The sequence below is a fragment of the Ornithorhynchus anatinus genome, chromosome 1, assembly GCF_004115215.2.
Source record: "Ornithorhynchus anatinus isolate Pmale09 chromosome 1, mOrnAna1.pri.v4, whole genome shotgun sequence".
Taxonomy (NCBI): Eukaryota; Metazoa; Chordata; class Mammalia; order Monotremata; family Ornithorhynchidae; genus Ornithorhynchus; species Ornithorhynchus anatinus.
In genome coordinates this window covers 40588003-40612896 of record NC_041728.1, presented here as the reverse complement: position 1 = coordinate 40612896, position 24894 = coordinate 40588003, and the positions used below count along the sequence as shown (strand labels likewise).

The window sequence follows — 24894 nt, the reverse complement described above, 5'->3', positions numbered from 1 at the left end:
TTCAAGTAAGTGACTTTTATTTCTCTTTCATGTGTCACAGTCAATTTCTGCAAAACTTCAACCCTGACCAAATGAGTTCACCTTCCGAAAATGAACCTTTACCTTACAGTAGTCATAGCTGGAGATGCACTTGAATGTATGAGCAATCGTTACATTTCAGCCGGCGGCATCAGAAAATGAGGGGAAAAGTCACATCTCAACAGAATAATTCATAAAAGGCAACCAGATATTCTAAGTTACAAACTTTACATCAAAGCGGCAGTTCACTAAGTCCATTCCCGTCTACTTTCTTTGATGTCTTTCAACACTGCCCAAAGCAATCGCCCAAAGTTCTAAGGGATTTGAGACTCCCCAAGAACACCCTCAGGGAAGAATCCATGCTAATATGTACCAACATCACTAGTTGTGCAAAAACATTGCATGTTAGCCCTGATTCGGACCGATATTACAATCTTCTCCAACCAACGGACCAAATGTCCCTGATCAACCCAAGAGGTTGTCCCCTTCCTGGTGGCTTCTGGCTTCAGTTCTAGCCCAAATTTGCAGGTCACAGCACATTACATCCCACCCTCCCTAGCCCTAGGTTCCTCTATTCAGCTCTATTTACTTACAGTTTCATTAAGGGAAGGAAATTGCTGCTGTACAACAGCTCAGACGTCAAGCTCTAAGCCATCTGGAAGAGAGAGATTATCCTGAGTCGCACCAGTATTCTGCCTCTCGATGTCATTTGGTAATGAAAGTACGGGCCAATGGCAGATTTTACCATCCTTTATGGCGACGCTAAGTTTTGCAGCTCTGTAAACCCTCAATGGAGAAGAGGAGTCCAAGAGACTTAAAAGCTCTGTGGAGGATTTTTCTGATGAAATACATTTGGGTCCCAATATGTGGGTTTTTTTTTTTTTTTGGCCACTCACTGAGAATCATTACTAGTGCCCAGGCTGTTCCTGAATGCACCTGGCTCTCTACCTCCAAAGCCAAATATTCTTTGCCAAACGGAAATTTCTTAGCATGGTGCTCAATATGCAGCTGCTCTAATGCCCCGAAAATAGATTTGGTGGGGCAGAGAGATTGTGCTAACCTAAGATCTTTAAAGAAGAAGAGAATTTGTTCAATGCCCCTACCTGCTCCCATTTTTAGAGTTCTTTTCAGAAAGAGAGATAGCAGGACACAATTCTAACCTGACCAAAGGATAGCTTAGTGGACTTCAACAGACCCTCTACTTGACTATATTGTACAACTGACTCCAAGGCAAGTATCTCTAAATCAGCCTTTCTGCACAGAATCCAAGCAGCTCTCTGAAGCCTTCCCCCTCCACTTGTAGTTTTCCATTGTTAAAAACATTTCCAAATGGACTGTGTCCAATCTAATTATTTTGTATCTACCCCCATCTCTTAGCACCTAGAAGGGCTTAATAAATACCATAAGTCAATGGTAAGGAAAATGATTTACCCCCAGGCCTAAGACATCTGGATCTCCTTCCTTGCAGGAAAATGGGAACTTCAGCCTTTATAAATTCTTACAAATGAGCATTCTCTCTCTCCTCTCTCTCTTCATAGCTAAAGACCACCTTTTTGCCCAGTGGTTCCGAAGAGGAAATACTCAAATTAGTAAAAAATAGAATTAAGTACCTAAAAAGCCCTAGGTACATAAGATTGTTAGGTTGTAAACAAATTTCAATTTGAAGGGATGGCACCTGGAGCGCCAAGTATGGAAAAATCCCATTAATTCTTCATTTCTACATGACCTATGCTGAACCAGGCCAAAGAAGATGAGTACTTGTAAGAGTCTGGGAGAAACTTCATTGTACAAGCATTACATCTCTCTTGGATGTTGGGTTCAGCATAACTCCACCCAGTAAAGGAAGAATAAAGGGTAAACTATAGAATGTTTTCCAAATGTTTCAGCTCATCTGGGATGCAGAACTATCTTCTGTTCCTGTCCCCTTTGCTCAGAGGGGAAACCAGGGCACGCTACTCTCTCTCGAGTCACTTTTGCTGCTCTTGGGGTTTGGCGACTTCAGTTGGGGAGGGAGACAAGCTCATCCGGCTGAACTAGACACAGAACAGAGAGTGCCAGACAACCATAATAACAATTTCTGGTTCTTACGAATGAACTCCTCTAGCTGCGATTTTAACCCATCAGGGTGGACCTCAGAAATTCAAAGATGCTCTACTTGGGGGTTACAGTCAATGCTCCCAAATCAGCTGTGTGCTACTTTATCTGATGCTGTTACACCGACACCTCAATTTTCAAGTTACAGAAAAACAACTCTTAAGCAATTAGGTGGTTCCGCAGACTACGCCAAACCTGTTTCTAAGACATCTTAGGTTCAGGCCAAGTGGCATAGCGGCTGTGGTATGCAGTTCTAACAAATACACTTCTACTGGATTTCAGGTGGATTCAAAACACCCACGCAAAAATCAACAGGGGATCTCTGAGTTGACCAGTCTCCAGATGCCCAAGAACCCACCTGGAATATCCTTCCAAGACTAACCACCTCTGCTGCTATGAGACCGGGAACGCATGTGGGTAACAGGAAGACAAGAGGTTGGCCTCTCTAGGAGGGCTTTACGGAGATGTTTCCCTCTCTCCCACTGAGAGCACCACCGTTCCAAAGCTAGTCAACTGACTGAATCGAGCCAGTCAGCAGCCTAAGAAGAGGGATTTCAGAGAGGCTTCAAATCTAAGATTCCCATCAGAGGGTGACCCGCCCCGGCACGAGGCTCAGCTTATCAATGACCACCAGATAATGGCTGTGGGGGCAGGGGGAATGACTCTTTGAGCAGTCGCATAACCCTAAGAGAAGCTCTCAAAAACGCTGGGGGGAACTAGAGTAAATATTGGCCTGGGAGCCATTTGCAGGGCAGCAAGGGCAACTGTGCTAAATGCCTGGTTGAGCGGGCGATGGCTTTAGGCCACTTCGAGCTTGGTTGGACACGGAGAGCGAGGCCTGCAGCTTGGCCCAAGCCTGCGGAGCATTACTTTGTGCAGCTTCCACCAGCAACTGCGTTTGCTCCTTGAGGCGGTCCAGTTCGACTTGGGTGGCCTGGTTCTGACGAATCAGCTCCTTGGTCTTCAGGGTGATCTCCAGCAAACCAGACCGATGCAGAACTACCAGAGTGTTCTGAAACCGCCTGTGCTTGCTCTGTCGTGGCTCCGGGAAGGCTTCTAGGGTGCGGCGGAGTTGCCCCATGGTGGCGGGGGGGCTGCTGGGAGCCGCCGGGGTCGACGGCGACACGGTGTTCTCGGCTCCTCGTCCGGAGCCGTCCACGGTGAAGGGGGGACTGGGTGGAACCTCTGGGGTCAAACGGGGACCTTTAACCAAACGGCCGCTGGGCCCCAGTTGAATGCTGTGAACGGTTCGCAGGGCCCCACCTGCCAGCGAGGACGACGAACTCTGCCGAGCAGAGTCCTGAGCGAGTCTCAGGTCTGGTGGCACGGCTGAGGGACTGGAAGGTGAGACGTCAGTCTTGGTCGGCCCGAGGGAAGACAAGCTTGTCCTGTGTCTGTCTGTACAGGTCCGTTTTCGATCGCTAGCTTCCCCTCTTTCCTCTAGGGTGAGGGAAAGACTCCTCTTGACTGGATGTGGGGCTATTTTGGTGTAAGAGTTTAAAATAGGTAGGTAGTTCCTGGAATCACTTTTCTTCTCACTAGCGTGGAAGGGACTCACGGGAGGAGGAACAGATGGGTGAAGGAACACAAGCTGTGGCTGAGCAGAAATCACTTCAAAGGAGGGCTGAACCGTCCATGACTGGAGCTCAGACGAGCTGCTTCCCTGAGAGGAAGAGAACAGCATTATCATCACATGCATATTTGTAAGAGCAAAGACCAGCAAAACTTAGAAGGGGACATCTATCTGAGTCCAGCACAGAGTTCCCATCATATGAGCGTCTGATCTTTTGACTCTGCTTCATGGACCCAGTCTGAAAAGAAGCTACCATAACTGCTCAGTCCAATGATTTACTACTCGGATGTCTAAACCCTGAAAGAACTCAGAGAAGGAAATTTGATTTTCACTCTTTAGACTGCTTTCCTAATTGAAAATGGGATAGATCTTTTTTTCACTGTAAGGCTGTCCTAAGAGTGTTAAAAAAAAATAACAAAAAGAAATATGATCAAATTTTCTGATGCCAGGGTAAAAAAAACAAAACATAGTGTCAGAACGACAGAATTATGACTTTGGACCAAAGAGTGATTTTATTTGCCCACACACGACACTTATCTTGCCTTCAAATTGTCAGAAATTTGACAGTGAAATTGAATAAGAGTAATGGGCAGCAGAATTTGGCACCTTAATTAAGTTGGAGAAACCGGATAGCCATACAATCGCTTTAAGAATTCTTGCTCATCAAAGTGTATAAGAGCACAGACTCAAGTGGTGAGCGTATGTGGAACAGAATGCAGCAGCTTACCCCTTTCCTAACCCATGATATCCCATTTGGCTCTGGCCCAGCCCCGGAGTTCTCCTCCAACCTGGAATGGTTCCACATCTCATCCAACTACAGATCATTCATAACAATAGCAACAACGATAATACTCAAAATATTTGTGCTACTGGTGAAGTGCTTATTATGTGCCAAGCACCCTAAGTATTGGGGTAGACACAATACAATCAAATCAGGTTATTCTAGTCCCAAGGTTGTTGGGAGCCTGGATAGGTGAAGGTTAGAGCCAAGATATCCAATATATAATAAGAATAAGTATTATTATTACTATAATACTTACGTGCTATATGCTGAGCACTGTTCTCAGCACTACAGCAGCTATAACCTAATCACGTTGGACCCAGTCCCTGTCCCATATGATGATGATGTTGGTATTTGTTAAGCGCTTACTATGTGCCGAGCACTGTTCTAAGCACTGGGGTAGACACAGGGGAATCAGGTTGTCCCACGTGGGGCTCACAGTCTTAATCCCCATTTTACAGATGAGGTAACTGAGGCACAGAGAAGTTAAATGACTTGCCCAAGGTCATATAGCAGATATGTAGCAGAGCAGAGGTTAGAACCCAGGTCCTTCTGACTCCCTGTCCGTGCTCTCTGCACTAAGCCGCACTACTTCTCATTCTTAGCAATATGGCCCTGGACCAGAAAACGCAACTTATATCTGGCCCTGCCAGAACCATCTGGACCAGAGACAAATAGGTGCCAGCCAAGTGACTCGATTCCCCACATCCCCTGAAATGGGTCAGAAGGGGGCTAGTCTCTGGGGGCAAGGGGGATAAACAACAAGGTCTGCTTGCTTTGATGTAGTCTTCTCTTACCTAGTCACAGGCCCTCCAAACCCATTCATTTTGCACAACTGATTTTATTCATCTGTTTACTAAAGTGGCTGTCTGGTTTTTGGCTTCAATGGTTTGATTGATTTATTGTGTTTATGAGATTTTACGATGTAAATCCTTTGTAATAGGGTCACTTCAAGACAAAGAGAATGAAAATTTATGAAAATAGCAAGAACTGATTGGTCTGTCTCTTCACTAATGACTGGAAAAGATAAGACTATTTCAGTTTTAAGATGTCCTTCATTCTACAATATGAAAGAACTTGAGTTGTGTGAGTTACTTGAAATCAATTCAGTTTATAGCATTCCCCAGCATTCTTATTTTCTGGTAAGTCCCAGCAATCTTCCTAGCCCTTTTTGGAAGAAGGCATAACTGCTGGAAAAAAAATTTTCTGATCACAGCCATACATTACTGTCAACCTCACAGAACTCCTGGCCAGGATTTGCAGCGTGGAGAGGACACATACGAGAGTATACATTGCCCACAGCGACAGTGGGCTGAGAAAACCAAAGGTAGGGAGAAAAAGAAACAAAGAAAAAGACAAGAGGAAAAGGCAGTGTCGATGTATCAGGAACATTTCATCATATTTTATTTACTTCTTCTGCTCTCCTTTTTCACACCGAAGCGTGCCGGAGCATACTAAAAAAACAAAAAACAACCAAATTCCTTTTGGTAAGCCACTTTGTTAGAATTCAATTGGAGCTCCTAGGGAAGAATTGGATAGTGGGGGAAATTCAGATGTTTCAGACCTCCCAGACAGCTGCTTCCTTTTGCTCTTCAATTCTGCTGATCTGCTGCTCCACCTCAACTTATTCGCCCACCGAACTGGACACATGCTGGATCTCATCATTATCTCTTATCACCACTAGTCACTGTTCCATTTCTAACCTCACTATCTCTGAAATTCCACTCTCTGTTCACAAACCTTTAACCTGCCTCTCCTCCATGCTTCCTCCCCCTGAAAACTCTTCTCTCTTTGCACACAGAAGTCTAGTCTCTTGACCTCCCATCCCTCGACCTCTCCCAGGCCACTGATCAATCATATCTACTGAGCGCTTACTGTACGCAGAGCACTGGCTGAAGCGCTTGGGCTAGTACAAAATAATAGAGTTGGCAGACCCGTTCCCTGCCCACAACGAGCCTCCAGTCTAGAGGGCACCATGCCCCATGAGGATCATCTACCCAACCTTCCCAATCCTGAGGCACAAATCCACACCCTTAACTTTGCCATGTCCACTGCTGTCCTCACTCTCACCCTGCAGTCCCTCTGACGATGTCACATCACCATCCAAGCAGCCCTGGATCCCCTCCGCAGTCTGCTTCCTGTATCACGTCACAGAGCACTACTGGCAGAAATCCGACAGCACTCTGACTTCAGCCACCTCGAACTGATGTTTACTCACCACGATTACCTTCTCTTCCACTCAGCAGTTCTGCTCCTCCTCCCTCATCAACTTCTCAGGCTCCTTCTCAGTCTCTTTCATAGGCTCCTCCGCTGCCTTCCAACCCCTAACTGTGGGAATGCCTCAAGATTCAGTCTGGGTCTCCTATTTTTCCACAGAAACCCACTCCCTTGGGGAACTCATTAGCTCCCAAAACTTCAATTACCACGCCTATGCAGATGATTCCCAAATCTACCTCTCCGACCCTGACCGCCCTCCTTTCATCGTTTCCTCCTGCCTTAGGGTCATCTCTATTTGGATATCCCCTTGACAGTTCAAACTCAACATGTCCAAAATAGAGCTCTTCATCTTCCCACCCAAACCCTGTCCTCCCCATATCTGATAGACTGTGACCCACTGTTGGGTAGGGATTGTCTCTATTTGTTGCCAAATTGTACTTTCCAAGCACCTAGTACAGTGCTCTGCACACTGTATGAATGAACGAATCCCTCCCATCCCTGTCGAAAACACTATCGTCCCTATCTCACAAGCCCATCACCCTGAATCATCTGTCGTTCAACAGACGCTTTCAATCTGTGATCAGATCCAGTCAGTTCTACCTTCACTACATGCTAAAGTAGCCACCCTTTATCCTCCATCTGAGTTGCAACTAAGCTAATCCAAGCACTTATTATAGCCCATCTTGATTACTACATCAGTCCGCTCACTGACCTTACGACTCCCCTTCCCACTCTCGTTCTTTCCTCACTCTGCTGCCTGGACTACTTTTCTAAAAAAATGTTCAGTCCATGTCTTCCTACACCTCAAGAACTTCCAGTGGTTGTCCATCCACCTTCACAATCAAACAGAAACTCCTTACCATAGGCTTCAGAGCAATCAGCTCGCTCCCTCATACCTTACCCCGCTGATCTTCTACTATGACCCAGCCAATATGCTTCACCACTCTAACTGCAACCCACTTACTTTTCCTCGCTCTCATCTATCTCTCCACTGACCCCTTGCTGACATCTTCCCTTTGGCCTAAAACTCCCTCCTCAAAACCCACTCTCCCCACCTTCAAAGCCTTATTAAAAACCACATCTCCTCTAAGAGTCTTTCCCTGATTAAGGGTTCATTTCCCCTACTCCCTCTCATCAACATCAACATCATCACCAATAATATGTATTGAGTGCTTACTGTGTACAGAGCACTGAACTAAGAGCTTGGGAGAGTTCCATGTGCTCTCTGCCCACAACGAGCTTACAGTCTCCCTTCTGTGTCGCCGATGAACTTGGATCTGTACTCTTTCAGCACTTGATATTCACCTCACTCCCAGCCCCGCAGATCTTGGCCTGAGTTAGTAATGGGATAACAGTTCTCCGTGGAAAATCACAGGGTACCCTCTTAAGTGACATGAGCCAGGCTCTTTTCCCTGAAGGAGACAATAAAAATGTTCTGCTCCTCTGCAGTCAAATCAATTCGGAATTCCTCATTTCCTGTCCGAAACTAAGGAGTCACGCTCCAGCGTGGCAGTGAAATGGCTATTGGATTTCAATGCCTGAGGTAGGTCCATTTCATTGCTCAGCACCTGATTCCTGCTGAACAAAACTAAAGCCCTGCTGGACCGGGGGACCAAATGGACAGAAAGACTTAAAACACTTAAGAATTACAGTCCAAGACACTTGTCGTCAAAATCATAGTTTCCAATGGTACCGATCATTAGAATGTTAACACATTCCCCTCATAAGGCAATTTTCTATCAGGGGTGCACTTCTAATACCTCACCTTGGCACAGAGGATAGATCATAAACCTTTATTATGTCTGGTTTTGTTTTAAATCAATAAAACTTCCTAAAGACAAAAAGGAGTTGGTGGGGGATGAGGGGATGAGAAAAGGATTTTCTCTACTCACAGGGAAGAATGCCCACGTCAGCAAAGGATTACAGCGATAATTTCAACCCAGAAACCTCCAGCATAGGCCTTACCTGCTTGACCAAGACATTTTTCATGACAACCATGGGGGACAGGGCTGGGAAGGAACTGCTTCCGACGTCGGGTTTCTGCCGAGACCCATCATCTCCAGTCCAGCCCAATGGGTTCAGCATGTCTTCCGTGTCCATCTGCTCGGCAGAGCTCAGGCATTCTGAGCTCCCGTCTGAAACGTAGAAAGGTCAGTTAGTCAAGACTTGTGACAGCCACAGAATTTTGTCAACTAAGGTTCCTCCTAAAGTGCCGGGTGCCCACTGACCACTTGGCAGTCTCAGTGCGGACTGAGTTTTGGGGCTTAAGCTGGTCCTTTAGCCAGTAATCTGTGTCAAAATGGTCATCGCTAAGTTTGGTATCAGTTGGATGTCCAAAGACCGCTTCGGCACTGGGCCCCAAAATTGAATCTGTAGGTAGTTGGCTCCATCGGGACACTTTTGAGCACTTAATACTGTGCTTTGCACACAGTGAACGTTCAATAAATACGCTTGAACGAATGTTCCTGAGAGAGACCTAGGACAGCTATTTAGTAAGCAGCATTGCTGGCCCAAAAGAATCAGCGTCTCCACCACAAAATGCATGACGATGGTAAAGAAAACAGAGAAAACACTCCTGCATAAAACTGATGCTACAAAGCAGTGAGGCTCCTAGGCTTATTTAAAATTTGGGCAACCACCTACAGGTTATTGCTGGCAAACGACTAGTTATCTGAGGTGAGACTTTCTATGCACTAACTGATTTTAGAATTAAACCCTGACAGACTGGAGGAAATGACTGTTAATATTTCGGTGGCAGTCAATATTTTCAATGTTTTAGTCCCTCAACCTGCTTCCTATTTGGCTTGAAAAACATCCTCTTTGACAACAGCTTGCTACAGGCCGGTAAGGAACAGCTCTTGTCCCTAACCTGCCTGAATTTTGGGAACCTCAAAGAAGTGCCCCAAAGTGGCAGTGGGGAAGGTGAACAGGATGGAAAAGCCTAAAACACCGACTGTCACTGAAGAAGTCAGGCTGATGATGTCAGGGACCCTGAATGGGGCTCTGAAAGCATTGGTTCTGCCTACATTATCCAGGTGTGAGCCCCCTCTTTCAGACCAACCAGGAGGCAGGTAGAGGGAATAAAACATTTAAAGCAGTATTTGTTAAGTGCTATATGCCAGGTATTGTACTAAGCACTCGGGTAAATACAAGTTAATTAGGTTAGAACCAGTCCAAGTCCCACATGGGGCTCACTGTCATAATCCCCATTTTATTGATGAGATATCTGAGGCACAGAGAAGTTACTTATCCAAGGTCACGCAGCAGACACGTGGCAGAGCCAGGATTAGAGCCCAGGTCCTTGTGACTCCCAGGCCCGTGCGCTATTCACCAAGCCATGCTGCTTCATGTCAATCACAACCCTCTTTCTATTGTTTCCTCCGGTCTGAAGGAGAGAAAACACTATTGCCCCTCTATTACCACTCTAGAACCTTTGGCAAGGCATGCCCCTGAGATGTGGATAAACACCAAAATTTTCTATAAAATCACATTCTGAAAATTTGCCCGTACCATGCAAACATAGCAGGCTCAACATTCAAGCTATAAAATGCAGCCACTCTGGTTGTACTATGATTAAATGTTAGGATAACTTTTAGAATTCAAATACTTTCCAGTATATTACTTGCTCCAAATAGGGGCCTTACCCAATAAGCAATAGAAGAAAACTGTTGAGGGCCACCAAGATTTGGATTTTGCAAGCCCACTATTAAGGCTGACTTGGAGAATTAGCAGATACATGTTTTCCAACCTGAGAATCCGGAATCCTTGTCCGATTCAGCCGTGGCCAGGCTGAAATGGCGAGCCAGTTGTTTCATTTCCATCACTTTTCCCAGCTTAGCCAGTAGTCTCCTGGGACTCTCTCTGGATGGATTTTTTCTCTCCATGACTTCACATTGCCGCAGCCGGATTCATCAACCCTTTCTCCGTCGGGATTGCCCTGGGATAATTATGAGATAAGTCATTAGGTCCTAAGGGGGGAATCTCAATGGTGCACAGCAAGTCAGGCACATAAAAATAAGTGACCCTTCTTAGCTCTGGTCTGTCTTCTTGGTGGTCTTAGTTGACCAAAGTCAGATTTCTCTAACATCTTTGGTCCATTAGTTTCAAAAGCACTTTTCCATTTCACGGAATTGGTGGTGTGCCTGCTGTGGGCAGAGCCCTAGACTAGGTTCTACCTTCAGATAAACAAACTTCTAATACCATTACAAATTCAGATCCTACATGTGACAAATTCAGTAAAAACTTAGTCTTGTCTCATGCCGTCGAGTTGTTTCCGACCCATAGTGACACCAAGTACGCATTTCTCCCAGGACATCCCGCTCTCCATCTGCAATCATTCCAGTAGTGTAACCATAGAGTTTTCTTGGTAAAAATACAGAAGTGATTTACAATTGCCGCCTTCCACACAGTAAACTCGAGTCTACGCCCTCGACTCTCTCCCATGCCGCTGCTGCCAAGCATACAAGTTTTGACTTGTAGCAAATTTCCTTCCACTCGCTAGCCACTGCCCACGCTAGGAATGGAATGGGTAGGTCTCTGCTTGACTCTCCCTCCCATAGCCGAGACTGGTAGAGTACTGGAAACTCTCTAGGTGCGACCCTGAGAGGGGAAAAAACTTAAAGAGGCACTAAAAAAGTTATTGCTTATTCGACATCATACCAAATGACCCTCCTGTCCTCTTCGAGGAGAAAAGTCTTGGCTTGTGTAGCACTAACAAGCAAGGTCCCTGCTTCGTGGTCTGGCTATTGCACTTCTCACTAATTAGGAGGACTTTCCAAGTCTTCTTGCAGCCTGTCCTTCCTCAGGTAATTCAGGATAGGTTAAAAATGGGGGGGGGGGGGCAGCAATTTTTTTTATGGTATTTGTGAAGCACTTGCTATATGTCAGGGACTATTCAGTCACGGTTCAGGCACTTACTGTTTGTCAAGCTGGGAATGATACAAGTTAATTGGACCCAATACAGCCCCTACCCCACATGGGGCTCACAGTCCAAGTACGAGGGAGGACAGGTATTGAATCCCCATTTTGCAGTCGAGGAAAGTGAGGCACAGAGAAGTTAAGTCATTTGCCTAAGGTTCCCCAGCATGGAAGTGACAGATCTGGGATTAGAACTCACATCCTCTGGCTCCCAAGTCCGTGCTTTAACCACTAGGCCACGCTAGGACAAGTAGAGCAGGCTCAGCATCCCAAAAATGGCTTCAATGATGTTCTTTGGGAAGACCAATAAGGAGTGATTGCTACCCTTTCCCGTAGCTCCAGGATTTTGCGGCATCTCTCATGCTCTCTTCCCCTCTCTCCTCCGGCACAGACGCTGTTCCTGTACCTAAGGAGAGGCCCAGGCCGATGGGACAGGGATAGGAGACCCAGGAATAGCAGAGAGGCCTCATATGCAGTGATACAATCGGCACTAAGAGACATGTGATCCCCAGGGCTGAAAAGAAAAGCCCAAATTCCCGGCCTGAATGGGCTTCTGGCCCAGCTTCTGGCCCAAGTTACAGGGGGTGGTCGATGCCTGCAGTAGAGGCTGAGAACGACCTAGATACGGTTATCTCAAGAGACTTCTCCAGTGATCAGCACTGAAAAAAAAAACAACAGGAAAAAAAACCCAACAAAGAGTTACTGTTAGATCGGCCCTACAGAGCACAGAGAATACTGCTTTCGTAGGAAGAATAGAACTTGATTAAGAAAAATGGCAAAACTACATAAAAGGTCAGTGTGTGGGTGTTTGTGCATACAAAGCCCCTGAAGCCTCATTCCAATTATGAAGTCCTTTAATTCAGAACCCATTCATAACTCTATCTCTTTGTCCTGTTGAATGGGTAGAAATATGCATTGTATCTGGTATATATTGTAATTCCATGCTTAATCATTTATACTGTTGCAAGAACTAGTGGCAAAAATCACCAGCTCATGAAGAAGCACAGAGAAAGTCCAGGCCACAAGAAAAAAAGAACTGAATGACAGAGAGGGGCCCCATATGTGCATGTTGTACTCATATTCTTTCGGAAGACATGAACAGAAAGCTGTTCAGTCAGATTGAGTCCAGTGGAATTTAAAATTAGAGAATACTTATTTAATTATTTAATGAAGGGCCTTCTGAGGTAAGGTGACAGGCATTTCTCTACTCAATTTATTTCTACCAAGAATACTTAGCATACTCTTGCCTTTTTATTCATGGGCAAAATAGGAAGTAAAAATGTCATTTCTTGAGAGAAACTGTCCTCTACTTAATTGCTGTGAAGTATGACAGCTTGGATGACCCAGATAGAACAGGGGACCAAAATGTATAATTGTATCTCTAATTAAATCAGGATCCTTTTGTGTGAAATGTAACAGTTGTGCACATTTTCATTTTCTCACAAAGAACACTGTCAGCAAGTTAATTAGAAGGCTCTTCCAAATGGAAGCAAATGTGTCTGATGAATGGTCAGCCAGACTAATTTACAGATACAAATGCAGATTTGAGATTAGGGAGGCAGCACCTTTGCTCTTCATTCGTTCCATCATATTTATTGAGCGCTTATTATGTGCCGAGCACTGTACTAAGCGCTTGGAATATGTACATAAGTGTTGTGGGGCTGGGGGTAAGGAGGGGAGAACAAAGGGAATAAATCAGGGTGACTCAGAAGGGAGAGGGAGAAGAGGAAAGAAGAGGCAAAATGATTAGTTTTATAAACTTTTGAATGTACTGTAAGCATGGGAGTAGACAAAAAATAAAAATCTATTCAACCAGTAAAAATGTTCAACCAACAGTCCTACATTTTCAAGCAAGAGTATTTTCTACTTGTTTTTCAAGGTACTTGTTAGGCACTTTCTACACACCGGGCTCTGTACTAAATGCAGGGGTAGACACGAGCTAATCAGTTTGGCTTCAGTCCATGTCCCACAGGGGCTCACGGTTTTCATCGCCATTTTACATATGAGGTAAGTGAGGCACAGGGAAGTGAAATGAGGCACAGGGAAGTGAAGTGATCTGTCCAAGGGCATACAGGAGATCAGTGGCAGAACTCAGGTCCTCTGACACCTGGACCTCTGCTTCAGTTACAGGTCCAGAACCCTGTACAGTTAATACAGTTGCAGAACCCTGTATTAAGCACTTGCAAAAGAGTACTGCTGATGTTTGAGACCTGATCTACAATCCAAGTTGGAGACACCACCCCTTCCCACAAGAAGTTTTCAAAATAATGAGGGTACAGTAATCACTAACAGATAAGAGGAAGAAGTGAATGAATATACAAAATGATATGTACCAAAGTGTACAGTGAAGCTGTGAGTGGAAGTACAGAGATGAAAAATGTACTTCCTAAATACAGAGCCCTTTTTCACAGAAGGGTCGGGAGGGCAAAATGGTTATTTAGTTTTATAAAGTTCTGAATGTACAGTAAGCACGGGAGTAGACAAAAAATAACACCCTGGGTTTGATTTTGCCTCTTCCAAAGTTGTCAGGGCAGCACTGATCATTTAATATAATCCTGCCGGAAGTCAAACACATAATAATAATAATAATAATAATGATGATGGTATTTGTTAAGCGCTTACTATGTGCCGAGCACTGTTCTAAGCACTGGGGTAGACATAGGGGAATCAGGTTGTCTCACGTGGGGCTCACAGTCTTAATCCCCATTTTACAGATGAGGGAACTGAGGCACAGAGAAGTTAAGTGACTTGCCCACAGTCACACAGCTGACAAGTGGCAGAGCTGGGATTCGAACTCATGAGCCCTGACTCTAAAGCCCATGCTCTTTCCACTGAGCCACGCTGCTTCTCATTATTATTATTATTATTATTATTACTAACACATAAGGCCAGAGCTAGATATTCTGATGCCGGAGAACCTGTGGCAGTCAGATAACACACAACATATGCAATCTTGAGTAAAGTGGATCAACAAGTGACTGCAAACCCCCAAACAGGCCATGCCCTTTCAAGAGAGTAATAATGATAGTGGTCCTGGGAGCCTGCAAAATGACATCACACTTTGTTTCTCCCTTGGTGGAATACAGTAAAGACTTTTCAGTAAGTGGAAAAAATGAGTTAAATTAGCCATTTAACAGGAATCTACAGAGAGCACCATTTGGGACTCTACACAGGAAAGTCAATACACTGGTGGTTTGTATAATCACCGGTCTCTAGCCGAGCGCTACCCCAAAACTGCAAAATATTTAAACTTATATAAGTTGATTTGTTTTTTTTCTCCCTAAATTAAGGGCAAACAATAATATCTTAAGCATTTGCTATGTGCCAAGTTCTGTGTTAAGTGCTGGGTTGGATTTGAGAAAATCAGATTGGACAAGGTCCCTACTCCATACAGGGCACACAGTCTAAGAGAGACGGACAGCAGGTACTTGATCCCCATTTTACAGATAAGAGTGAGAGGTTGTGATGATAGCCCAGGGAGGTTGTGGCTTGCTCTGGGTTGCCCAGCAGGCAAATGAAAGAGCCAAGCTTACAATCTGGGTCTCCTGCTTCCCGGTCCCATGCTCTTTCTCCACTAGGCCAAGCTGCCTCCACAGCAAATTAGAATAGCCACGGGCTGTCCAGTAATTATGACTAGGTTACTCAGATTTTCATTTCAGAGTTTTTCGGCTCCCTCAGGTTATAAAAGCTGTCATCTTGAAAATATGTATGGACCTTCTAAGATTTGGGGTATTTTGTATCCTAAATAAACCCTCCCTTGACCCCACGACTCCCTTCAGTTATCACCCATCTCCTTCCTACTAATTCCTCCCCAAACCTGCTGTCTCGACTTCCTCTCCTCCAACTCTCTGCCTGACTCCTTCCAACCCGGCTTCCACCTCCTTCACTCCACAGAAACTGCTCTCTCAAAGGTCATAAATGATCTCCTTCGGGCCAAATCCAATGACTTCAATGGCCCCTACTCCATCCTAAGCCTCCTTGACCTCTCAGCCGCCTTCGATACTTTCAACCAGCCCCTTCTCCTGGAAATATTATCCAACCTAGGCTTTGCTGAAACAGTCCTCTCCTAATGGTCCTATCTCTCTGACTGCTCCTTCTCAGCCCCTGTCGCCTTCCATCTCTAACTGTGGGACTCCCTTCAAGGCTTAGTTCCGGATTCCCTCCTATTCTCCATCTACACTCGCTCCCTTGAAAAAGGCTACTATCTCTGCAGATGATTCCCAAATCTCTATCTCCAACTCTGATCTCTCTTCTCTGCAGTCTTGCATTTCCTCCTACCTTCAGGACATCTCTACTTGGATGTCCTGCCAATACCTCAAACTTAACATGTCCAAAACACAACTCCTTATTTCCCACCCAAACTCTGTCCACCCCTTGACTTGTCCATCTCTGTAGACAGCACCACCATCCTCCATCTCACAAGCCCGTAACCTTGGCGTTACACTTGACTCATCTCACTCATGCAACCCACGCATTCAATCTGTCACCAAATCCTGTCGGTTCAACTTTCACAACACTGCTAAAACCCACCCTTTCCTCTCCAACCAAACCGCTACCATGTTAAGCCTACTATCTCACCTTGATTATTGCATCAGCCTCCTTGCTGACCTCCCTGCCTCCTGTCTCTCTCCACTCCAGTCCATATTTCACTCTCAATGCTCAAATCATTTTTCTACAAAACCATTCGGTCCACAATTCCCCATTCCACAGAAAATTCCAGTGGTTGTCCATCCAACTCTGCATCAGACAGAAATCCTTACCCTCGGCTTTAGAGCACTCAATCACCTTGCCCCCTCGTTGCTTTCCTACTACAACCCAGCCCGCACACTTTACTCCTCTAATGCAGACCTAGTCACTCTACCTCAATTCAGCTATCTTGAGGCCACTGACCTCTCAGCCACATCCTTTCTCTGGCCTAGAAAGCCCTTCCCCATTTATAAATGACAGACATCACTCTCCCCACCTTCAAAACGTTATTAAAAGCATATTTCCTCCAAGAGGCCTTTCCTGACTAAGCCCTCATTTGGTCTTCTCCCACTCCCTGCTGCGTCACCCTTCCACCTGGATTTGTACCCTTTATTAACCCCTTCCTCAGCCCCATAGCACTTTTCTATATATCTGTAATGTATTTATATTATTGTCAGTCTCACCTCCTAGACTGTAAGCTTGTGTCCACCAATCCTGTCATATGGTACTCTCTCAAGAGCTTAATATTGTACTCTCCACACAGTAAGCACTCAACAAATAAGGCCTGAGTGGTTGATTGAGTGTATTTCTTCACCCCACCCTCAGCACTTACGGTCATATTGGTAATTTATTTTAATGTCTACCTCCACCTTTAGCCTGTAAACTCCTTGAGGGCAGGGAATATATAGGGTCTGCTCTAGACTGTAAGCTCGCTATGGGCAGGGAGCATGTTCGCTAATCCCGTTGTACTGTACTCTCCCAAACACTTAATACAGTACTCTGCACCTAGTAAGTGTTCAATAAATACCATTAATTAAGTCTTTATATTGTACTCTTCCAAGCGCTTAGTAGAGTACCCTGCAGACACTTGGTTGATTTGTCCAATGCTTTGTTAGCAGAAATTCAGCTTAAATAAAGCTGTCACATAAAGCCCCTTCTTGGGCCACACACTTAAGGTGGGAACTAAATTCTGCTTGCAACCACTTTTTTCTGAAAGAGAGGGCTGGATACAAGCCCATTTGGGGACAGGGCACTGGGGAGTGGAGAGTGCTGGGATAAGCGGAAAGGATCTGTAATTTTGCAATGCTGAAGTTCTGGTGAGTCAAGACCAGGGTCTGACAGCTTTATCCGGGGCTAAGTTCACTTTCAAATGTCTGGTGTATGTGTGAAGTAGTGAGAAGCGGGAGATGGAGAAGAGGAAATTGGTGCTGAACTGACATTAGCAGAACTGAGGGCACAGAGGAAAATGGATCTAGAATGTTCATTTGCGATTCCTGCCAAGTCACTCTGGCTCTTTTGCTGGATCTTTCCTTGGCATGATTTTGGGGCTTAATAGCCTGGATTTTCATCACTCTCTCTCTCCCTCCAATCCTAGCTTCCTCTACTGGCCTTCTAAGCTCTGCATCTTTAATAATAATAATGATTATAATGGCATTTGTTAAGCGCTTACTTTGTGCCAAGCACTGGGGTAGACTCAGGGTTATCAGGTTGTTCCACATGGGGCTCACACTTTTAATCCCCATTTTACAGATAACTGAGGCACAGAGAAGGTAAGTGACTTGCCCAAGGTCACCCAGCTGACTCCCAAGCCTCTGCTTTTTCCACTAAGCCATGCTGCTTGACTTCACTCCACCCGTGCCTATAAGAGCCTTTCAATCTTGAGATCCACGCCGGCTCACAAGGGGTGCAAAACTTCCTTCAAATCCCCAGCTGCCCCAGAGGACATTCCATGGAAGAAGCAGGATGGCCTAGTGGATAGAGCACGGGCCTGGGAGTCAGAAGGTCAAGGGTTCTAATCCCAGCTCCGCCATGTCTGCTGTGTGACCTTGGGCAAGTCACATCACTTCTCTGGGCCTCAGTGACCTCATTGGGAAAAGGGGGATAAAGACTGTGAGCCCCTCGTGGGACAATCTGACCAGCTTGTTATCTAGCCCAGTGTTTAGAACAGTGCTTGGCACATAGTAAGCGCTTAACAAATACCAATATTATTATTATTACCCCAGCACTTAGAACACACAGTAAGCACTTTTCTGTGAGCCCCTCGTGGGACAACCTGACCACCTTGCATCCCACGCCCAGCGCTTGGAACAGTGCTTTGCACAGAATAAGCACTTAAAAAAATGCCATCATCATTATTAGCAGCATGGCTCAGTGGAAAGAGCCTGGGCTTGGGAGTCAGAGATCATGGGTTTGAATCCCAACTCTGCCGTTTGTCAACTGTGTGACTGTGGGCAAGTCACTTCACTTCTCTGTGCCTCAATGACCTCATCTGTAAAATGGGGATGAAGATTGTGAGCCCCACGTGGGACAACCTGATCACCCTGTTTTAACCCCAGTTCTTAGAACAGTGCTTTGAACATAGTAAGCGCTTAACAAATACCATAATTATTATTATTATCCCGACTCTGCCACTTGTCAGCTGTGTGACTATGGGCAAGTCACTTCACTTCTCTGCGCCTCAGTGACCTCATCTGTAAAATAGGGATGAAGACTGTGAGCCTCACATGGGACAACCTGATTACCTTGTATTAACCCCAGTGCTTAGAACAGTGCTTTGCACACAGTAAGCGCCTAACAAATACCATAATTATTATTATTATCCCGACTCTGCCACTTGTCAGCTGCGTGACTATGGGCAAGTCACTTCTCTGTGCCTCAGTGACCTCATCTGTAAAATGGGGATGAAGACTATGAGCCTGCTGTGGGACCACCTGATGACCCTGTATCTCCCCCAGCGCTTAGAACAGTGCTCTGTGCATAGTAAGGGCTTAACAAATACTGACATTATTATTATTACTGTTACGATGTCCACCTCCCTTTCTGCATCAGCCGCACGAATCGGCTTAGGGCCTCTCCTGGGCACTCGGCAGTGCCAACCCTGGGCACGGCACTGGGACTGGCAGGCAACCGATGCAGTGTCCCCAGCCAAGCAACGAGGAGGGCCAGGGAGCTCAACTCCCACCTGTGCCCTGCCGAGTTCCCCCAAACCAGGCCCGTGCCCACACCCCTGCACCTGACATTGCAAGCTCCTCTAATAATGTTGGTATTTGTTAAGCGTTTACTCTGTGCAGAGCACCGTTCTAAGCGCTGGGGGAGATACAGGGTCATCAGGTCGTCCCACGTGAGACTCACGGTTAATCCCCATTTTACAGATGAGGTCACTGAGGCCCAGTAAAGTGACTTGCCCACAGTCACCCAGCTGACAAGTGGCAGGGCCGGGAGTCGAACCCATGACCTCTGACTCCGAAGCCCAGGCTCTGTCCACTGAGCCACGCTGCTCCTACATGTACTTGAGCTGCTGTCTCCCTGCCAGGCCCCAGCCCTTCTTTCCTGGGACTGTTTTGATCGCCCCCCACCCTCCCTTTCCCCCTTTTTTTGTTTTTTGGCCTCCTGCTCCCTGGCCATTCCATGTCCCCACCCCCTCTTCCCTCCTCCCCGGCCTCGACTGCCCACTTTCTCCTATTTCATTCACTCGGTGGTATTTATGGAGCGCCTCCTGTGTGCAGAGCAGCGTACTAAACGCCCCCTTCTGCCTCCCCCCGGACTGACTTACCCGGGGCCGGGGTCGCCCCTCCACGACCGAAGGCGGCAGCAGGACAGGCGCGCGCATGCGCACGGCGCCCTCCCGCCGCACCATGACAACCTCCCCCCCCCACCCCCCGCCTCCGCACCTCGCGTTCGGCCACGTGACTCGGCAGGAGGTCCGCGGCACCACGAAGGAAGTCCTCCCGCTTTCCTAGAGGGGCCCTATGCGAGAGCGCCCCTCTTCCCCGCTCCCGTCTCATTCGCCCGCCGAGAAGCGTTTCCGCTTTCGATGCCCCACCCTCCCCTACGTAGGAGCCCCATGAGTGGCGGGGGCGTAACCAAGCAACTAACGGAACAGCGTTTGGCTGTTGAAAGCCCGTCCCTCCCCCCTCCGCTTCCCGGGCGGCTGTCTGTCTCTATGGTAAAATCAGCAGACGCTCAGCACTCCTGCCGATGCGCATGCGCAGTTGCCTTTGGCCGCCATCTTGTAGGAGATAATAAAAATAAGAAGAATAATATTGGTATTTGTTAAGCGCTTACTATGTGCCAAACATTGTTCTAAGCGCTGGGGTAGACACAAGGTCATCCGGTTGCCCCACGTGGGGCTCACAGTCTTCATCCCCATTTTCCAGATGAGGTCACTGAGGCCCAGAGAAGTGAAGTGACTTGTCCAAGGTCACACAGCGGACAAGGGGCAGAGGCGGGGTTAGAACCCACGACCTCTGACTCCCAAGCCATTAAGCCAAGAGGAGGTCTTCGTGAAGATTTTTAGATCTCTGTATCCCACAACTTTGACCTCCGGATAGGGAAGTGCCCCAGAGGTGCTAATGGAAGACATTTTTTCCTATTGTGCCGTTCTGTGGGTGGAATAGGAAACTTACTTAACTCTGCCCTGAAAATTTATCCCCCCCACCATTGACACCCATGCCCATCACCCTTTCCAGTTGTTCCAGACATTTAACTCCCTCCTCAAGCGCCCTGTCCACCCGCCAATCCTCCTCCCTTGTCCACCATGACCTGACCACCTACTTTATTAAGAAAATTGACCCTATCACCCTAAAATCACCCCTGCCCTTCTTCAGTCCATTCTCTTTCTGACCCCCCTTCAACTCTCCCATCCCTTCCTGCAGTTCCTCTAGAGGAGAACTGCTTTCTCTCAAAATTCACTCCCTCCACCTGCACATCCAACCCCATTCCTTCGCAGTTTATCAAAACTTTTGCCCTTTAGCTTCTTCCCTCCCCAAGAGCCAACTTCAACTGTTTACTCTCCAATGGCTTCTTCCCCCACTGCTTTCAAGCATGCCCATGTTTCCCCATCCTAAAAAAAATCCTCCCTTTGACCTCACGGCTCCCTCCAGTTATCGCCTCATCTCTCTCCTACCATTCCTCTCCAAACTCTTTGAGAGAGTTGTCTACACCAGCTGTTTCAAATTCCTCCCCTTGACCCTCTCCGATCTGGCTTCCGTCCCCTTCCCGCCACAGAAACTGCCTTCTCAAAGGTGACCAGTAATCTCCTTTTTGCCAAATCTAACTGCCTCTACTCCATCCTAATCCTCTCCGACCTCTCAGCTGCCTTCAATGCTGTCGATCACCCCCTTCTCCTGGAAACATTATCCAACCTTGGCTCACTGACACTGTCCTCTCCTGGTTCTCTCCTTATCTCCTTCCATTCATTCTCAGTCACCTTCATGGGCTCCTCCTCAGCCTCCAACTCCCTAACTGTGGGGGTTCCTCAAGGTTCAGTTCCCCATCTACACCTATTCCCTTGGAGAACTCATTTGCTCCCATGGCTTCAACTATCACCTCTATAAAGATGATCCCCAAATCTACTTTCTCCAGCCCTTATCTCTCTCCCTCTCTGCAGTCTCACATTTCCTCTTGCCTTCAGGATCTCTCTACTTGGATGTCCTCCCATCACTTCCATTCAATAGTATTTATTGAGCGCTTACTATGTGCAGAGCACTGTACTAAGCGCTTGGGATGAACAAGTCGGCAACAGATAGAGACAGTCCCTGCCGTTTGACGGGCTTACAGTCTAATCGGGGGAGACGGACAGACAAGAACAATGGCACTAAACAGCGTCAAGGGGAAGAACATCTCGTAAAAACAATGGCAACTAAATAGAATCAAGGCGATGTACAATTCATTAACAAAATAAATAGGGTAACGAAAATATATACAGTTGAGCGGATGAGTACAGTGCTGTGGGGATGGGAAGGGAGAGGTGGAGGAGCAGAGGGAAAAGGGGAAAATGAGGCTTTAGCTGCGGAGAGGTAAAGGGGGGATGGCAGAGGGAGTAGAGGGGGAAGAGGAGCTCAGTCTGGGAACGCCTCTTGGAGGAGGTGATTTTTAAGTAAGGTTTTGAAGAGGGAAAGAGAATCAGTTTGGCGGAGGTGAGGAGGGAGGGCGTTCCAGGACCGCGGGAGGACGTGACCCAGGGGTCGACGGCGGGATAGGCGAGACCGAGGGACGGTGAGGAGGTGGGCGGCAGAGGAGCGGAGCGTGCGGGGTGGGCGGTAGAAAGAGAGAAGGGAGGAGAGGTAGGAAGGGGCAAGGTGATGGAGAGCCTTGAAGCCTAGAGTGAGGAGTTTTTGTTTGGAGCGGAGGTCGATAGGCAACCACTGGAGTTGTTTAAGAAGGGGAGAGACATGCCCAGATCGTTTCTGCAGGAAGATGAGCCGGGCAGCGGAGTGAAGAATAGACCGGAGCGGGGCGAGAGAGGAGGAAGGGAGGTCAGAGAGAAGGCTGACACAGTAGTCTAGCCGGGATATAACGAGAGCCCGTAATAGTAAGGTAGCCGTTTGGGTGGAGAGGAAAGGGTGGATCTTGGCGATATTGTAGAGGTGAAACCGGCAGGTCTTGGTAACGGATAGGATGTGTGGGGTGAACGAGAGGGACGAGTCAAGGATGACACCGAGATTGCGGGCCTGCGGGACGGGAAGGATGGTCGTGCCATCCACGGTGATAGAGAAGTCTGGGAGCGGACCGGGTTTGGGAGGGAAGATGAGGAGCTCAGTCTTGCTCATGTTGAGTTTTAGGTGGCGGGCCGACATCCAGGTGGAGACGTCCCGGAGGCAGGAGGAGATGCGAGCCTGAAGGGAGGGGGAGAGGACAGGGGCGGAGATGTAGATCTGCGTGTCATCTGCGTAGAGATGGTAGTCAAAGCCGTGAGAGCGGATGAGTTCACCGAGGGAGTGAGTGTAAATGGAGAACAGAAGAGGGCCAAGAACTGACCCTTGAGGAACTCCAACAGTTAAAGGATGGGAGGGGGAGGAGGCTCCAGCGTAGGAGACCGAGAATGATCGGCCAGAGAGGTAAGAGGAGAACCAGGAGAGGACAGAGTCCGTGAAGCCAAGGTGAGATAAGGTATGGAGGACGAGGGGATGGTCGACAGTGTCAAAGGCAGCAGAGAGGTCAAGGAGGATCAGAATGGAGTAGGAGCCATTGGATTTGGCAAGAAGGAGGTCATGGGTGACCTTAGAGAGAGCAGTCTCGGTAGAGTGGAGGGGACGGAAGCCAGATTGGAGGGGGTCTAGGAGAGAATGGGAGTTAAGGAATTCTAGGCATCGATTGTAGACGACTCGTTCTAGGATTTTGGAAAGGAAGGGTAGTAGGGAGATAGGACGATAACTGGAGGGGGAAGTGGGGTCAAGAGCGGGTTTTTTTTAGGATGGGGGAGACGTGGGCATGTTTGAAGGCAGAGGGGAAGGAGCCCTTGGAGATTGAGTGGTTAAAAATAGAAGTTAAGGAAGGGAGGAGGGCAGGGGCGATGGTTTTAAGAAGGTGAGAGGGAATGGGGTCCGAGGCGCAGGTGGAGGGGTGGCACTTGCGAGGAGGGAGGAGATCTCCTCTGAGGATACTGCAGGGAAGGATGGGAAAGTAGGGGAGGGGTCGGTGGGGGGAGGGGAGAGGCGGAGGGGTGACTTTGGGGAGCTCAGACCTGATCGTGTTGATTTTCGTAAGGAAATAGGTGGCCAGATCATTGGGGCTGAGAGATGGGGGAGGGGGAGGAACAGGGGGCCTAAGGAGAGAGTTAAAGGTCCGGAACAATCGGCGGGGGTGACGGGCATGGGTGTCGATGAGGGAGGAGAAGAAGCTTTGCCTGGCGGAGGAGAGGGCAGAGTTAAGGCAGGAAAGGATAAATTTGAAGTGTGTGAGGTCGGCTTGGTGCTTGGACTTTCGCCAGCAGCGCTCAGCAGCTCGAGCATAGGAGCGTAGGAGGCGGACGGAGGAGGTGATCCAGGGCTGTGGGTTAGTGGAGCGAGAGCGGCAGAGGGAAAGGGGGGCGGGAGAGTCGAGATGAGTAGAGAGGGTGGAGTTGAGAGCGGAGACCCGCTCGTCGAGAGTGGGAAGAGAGGACAGGGCGGCAAGGTGAGGCGAGATGCTATTGGAAAGACGGATGGGATCGAGAGAGCGGAGGTCTCTGTGGGGCAGTAGCGAAGATTTGCAGGGGGAGGGAGTGTGAGAGATGAGGCAGGTGAGAAGGTTATGGTCAGAGAGAGGGATTTCAGAGTTGGTGAGGGAGGAGATAGTGCAGCGGTAGGAGATGACGAGATCGAGGGTGTGACCGAGTCGGTGAGTGGGCGCGGTATGGTGGAGGAGGAGGTCGGCAGAGTCGAGGAGGGATAGCAGGCGGGCGGCAGAGGAGTCGTCGGGTACATCCGTATGGATGTTGAAGTCTCCAAGGATCAGAGTGGGCAGAGAGAAGGAGAGAAGGAAGGTGAGAAAGGGGTCAAGGTGGTTGAAGAAGTCAGAGGTGGGACCGGGAGGGCGGTAGATGACGGCGACAAGTAACTGGAGTGGGTGGTAGAGGCGAATGATATGGGCTTCGAAGGAGGGGAAGGAGAGGGATGGGGGAGGAGGGATAGTGCGGAAGCGGCATCGGGGCGAGAGGAGGAACATATCCAAACAGAACTCCTTATCTTCCCTCCCAAACTCTGTCCTCCCCTGGCCTGGAATGACCCCCTCCCTCGCAAATCCGACAATTACTCCCCCTCCACTTGAAGGCCTTATTGTAGGCACATCTCCTCCAAGATGCCTTCCCTGATTAAGCCCTCCTTTCCTCTTTTCCCACTCCCCGCTG

At 47.8% G+C, this 24894-nt stretch overlaps 1 protein-coding gene and 1 non-coding gene across 3 annotated transcripts; both read right to left on the bottom strand.

Moving 5' to 3' along the window:
- CIPC (CLOCK interacting pacemaker) lies at positions 1–19914 on the bottom strand. Of its 2 annotated transcripts, XM_029066915.2 has the most exons (4): positions 19840–19914; positions 10432–10620; positions 8649–8818; positions 1–3775 (listed from the first exon to the last, which is right to left on the bottom strand). In XM_029066915.2, the coding sequence occupies exons 2-4, from the start codon at positions 10565–10567 to the stop codon at positions 2882–2884; spliced, it is 1200 nt and encodes a 399-aa protein (XP_028922748.1). In that variant the 5' UTR covers positions 10568–10620; positions 19840–19914; the 3' UTR covers positions 1–2881. The 2 variants fall into 2 exon arrangements, with proteins under 2 accessions (XP_028922748.1, XP_028922749.1); XM_029066916.1 differs by lacking the exons at positions 10432–10620; positions 19840–19914 and adding an exon at positions 10328–10423.
- LOC114817127 lies at positions 11155–11292 on the bottom strand. The gene has a single exon (XR_003764978.1). It is a non-coding gene; the product is annotated as a small nucleolar RNA SNORA7 (small nucleolar RNA).
- Positions 19915–24894: the final 4980 nt, after the last annotated feature.

What these genes read in the sequence shown, in the direction of transcription:
- CIPC (XM_029066915.2), bottom strand. Translation starts at nt 10,567, where the DNA reads ATGGAGAGAAAAAATCCATCCAGAGAGAGTCCCAGGAGACTACTGGCT. An exon ending in CAAGGATTCCGGATTCTCAG is followed by an intron (nt 8,819 to 10,431) that starts GTTGGAAAACAT and finishes TCTACGTTTCAG; the next exon opens with ACGGGAGCTCAGAATGCCTG. An exon ending in AAAATGTCTTGGTCAAGCAG is followed by an intron (nt 3,776 to 8,648) that starts GTAAGGCCTATG and finishes TCTTCCTCTCAG; the next exon opens with GGAAGCAGCTCGTCTGAGCT.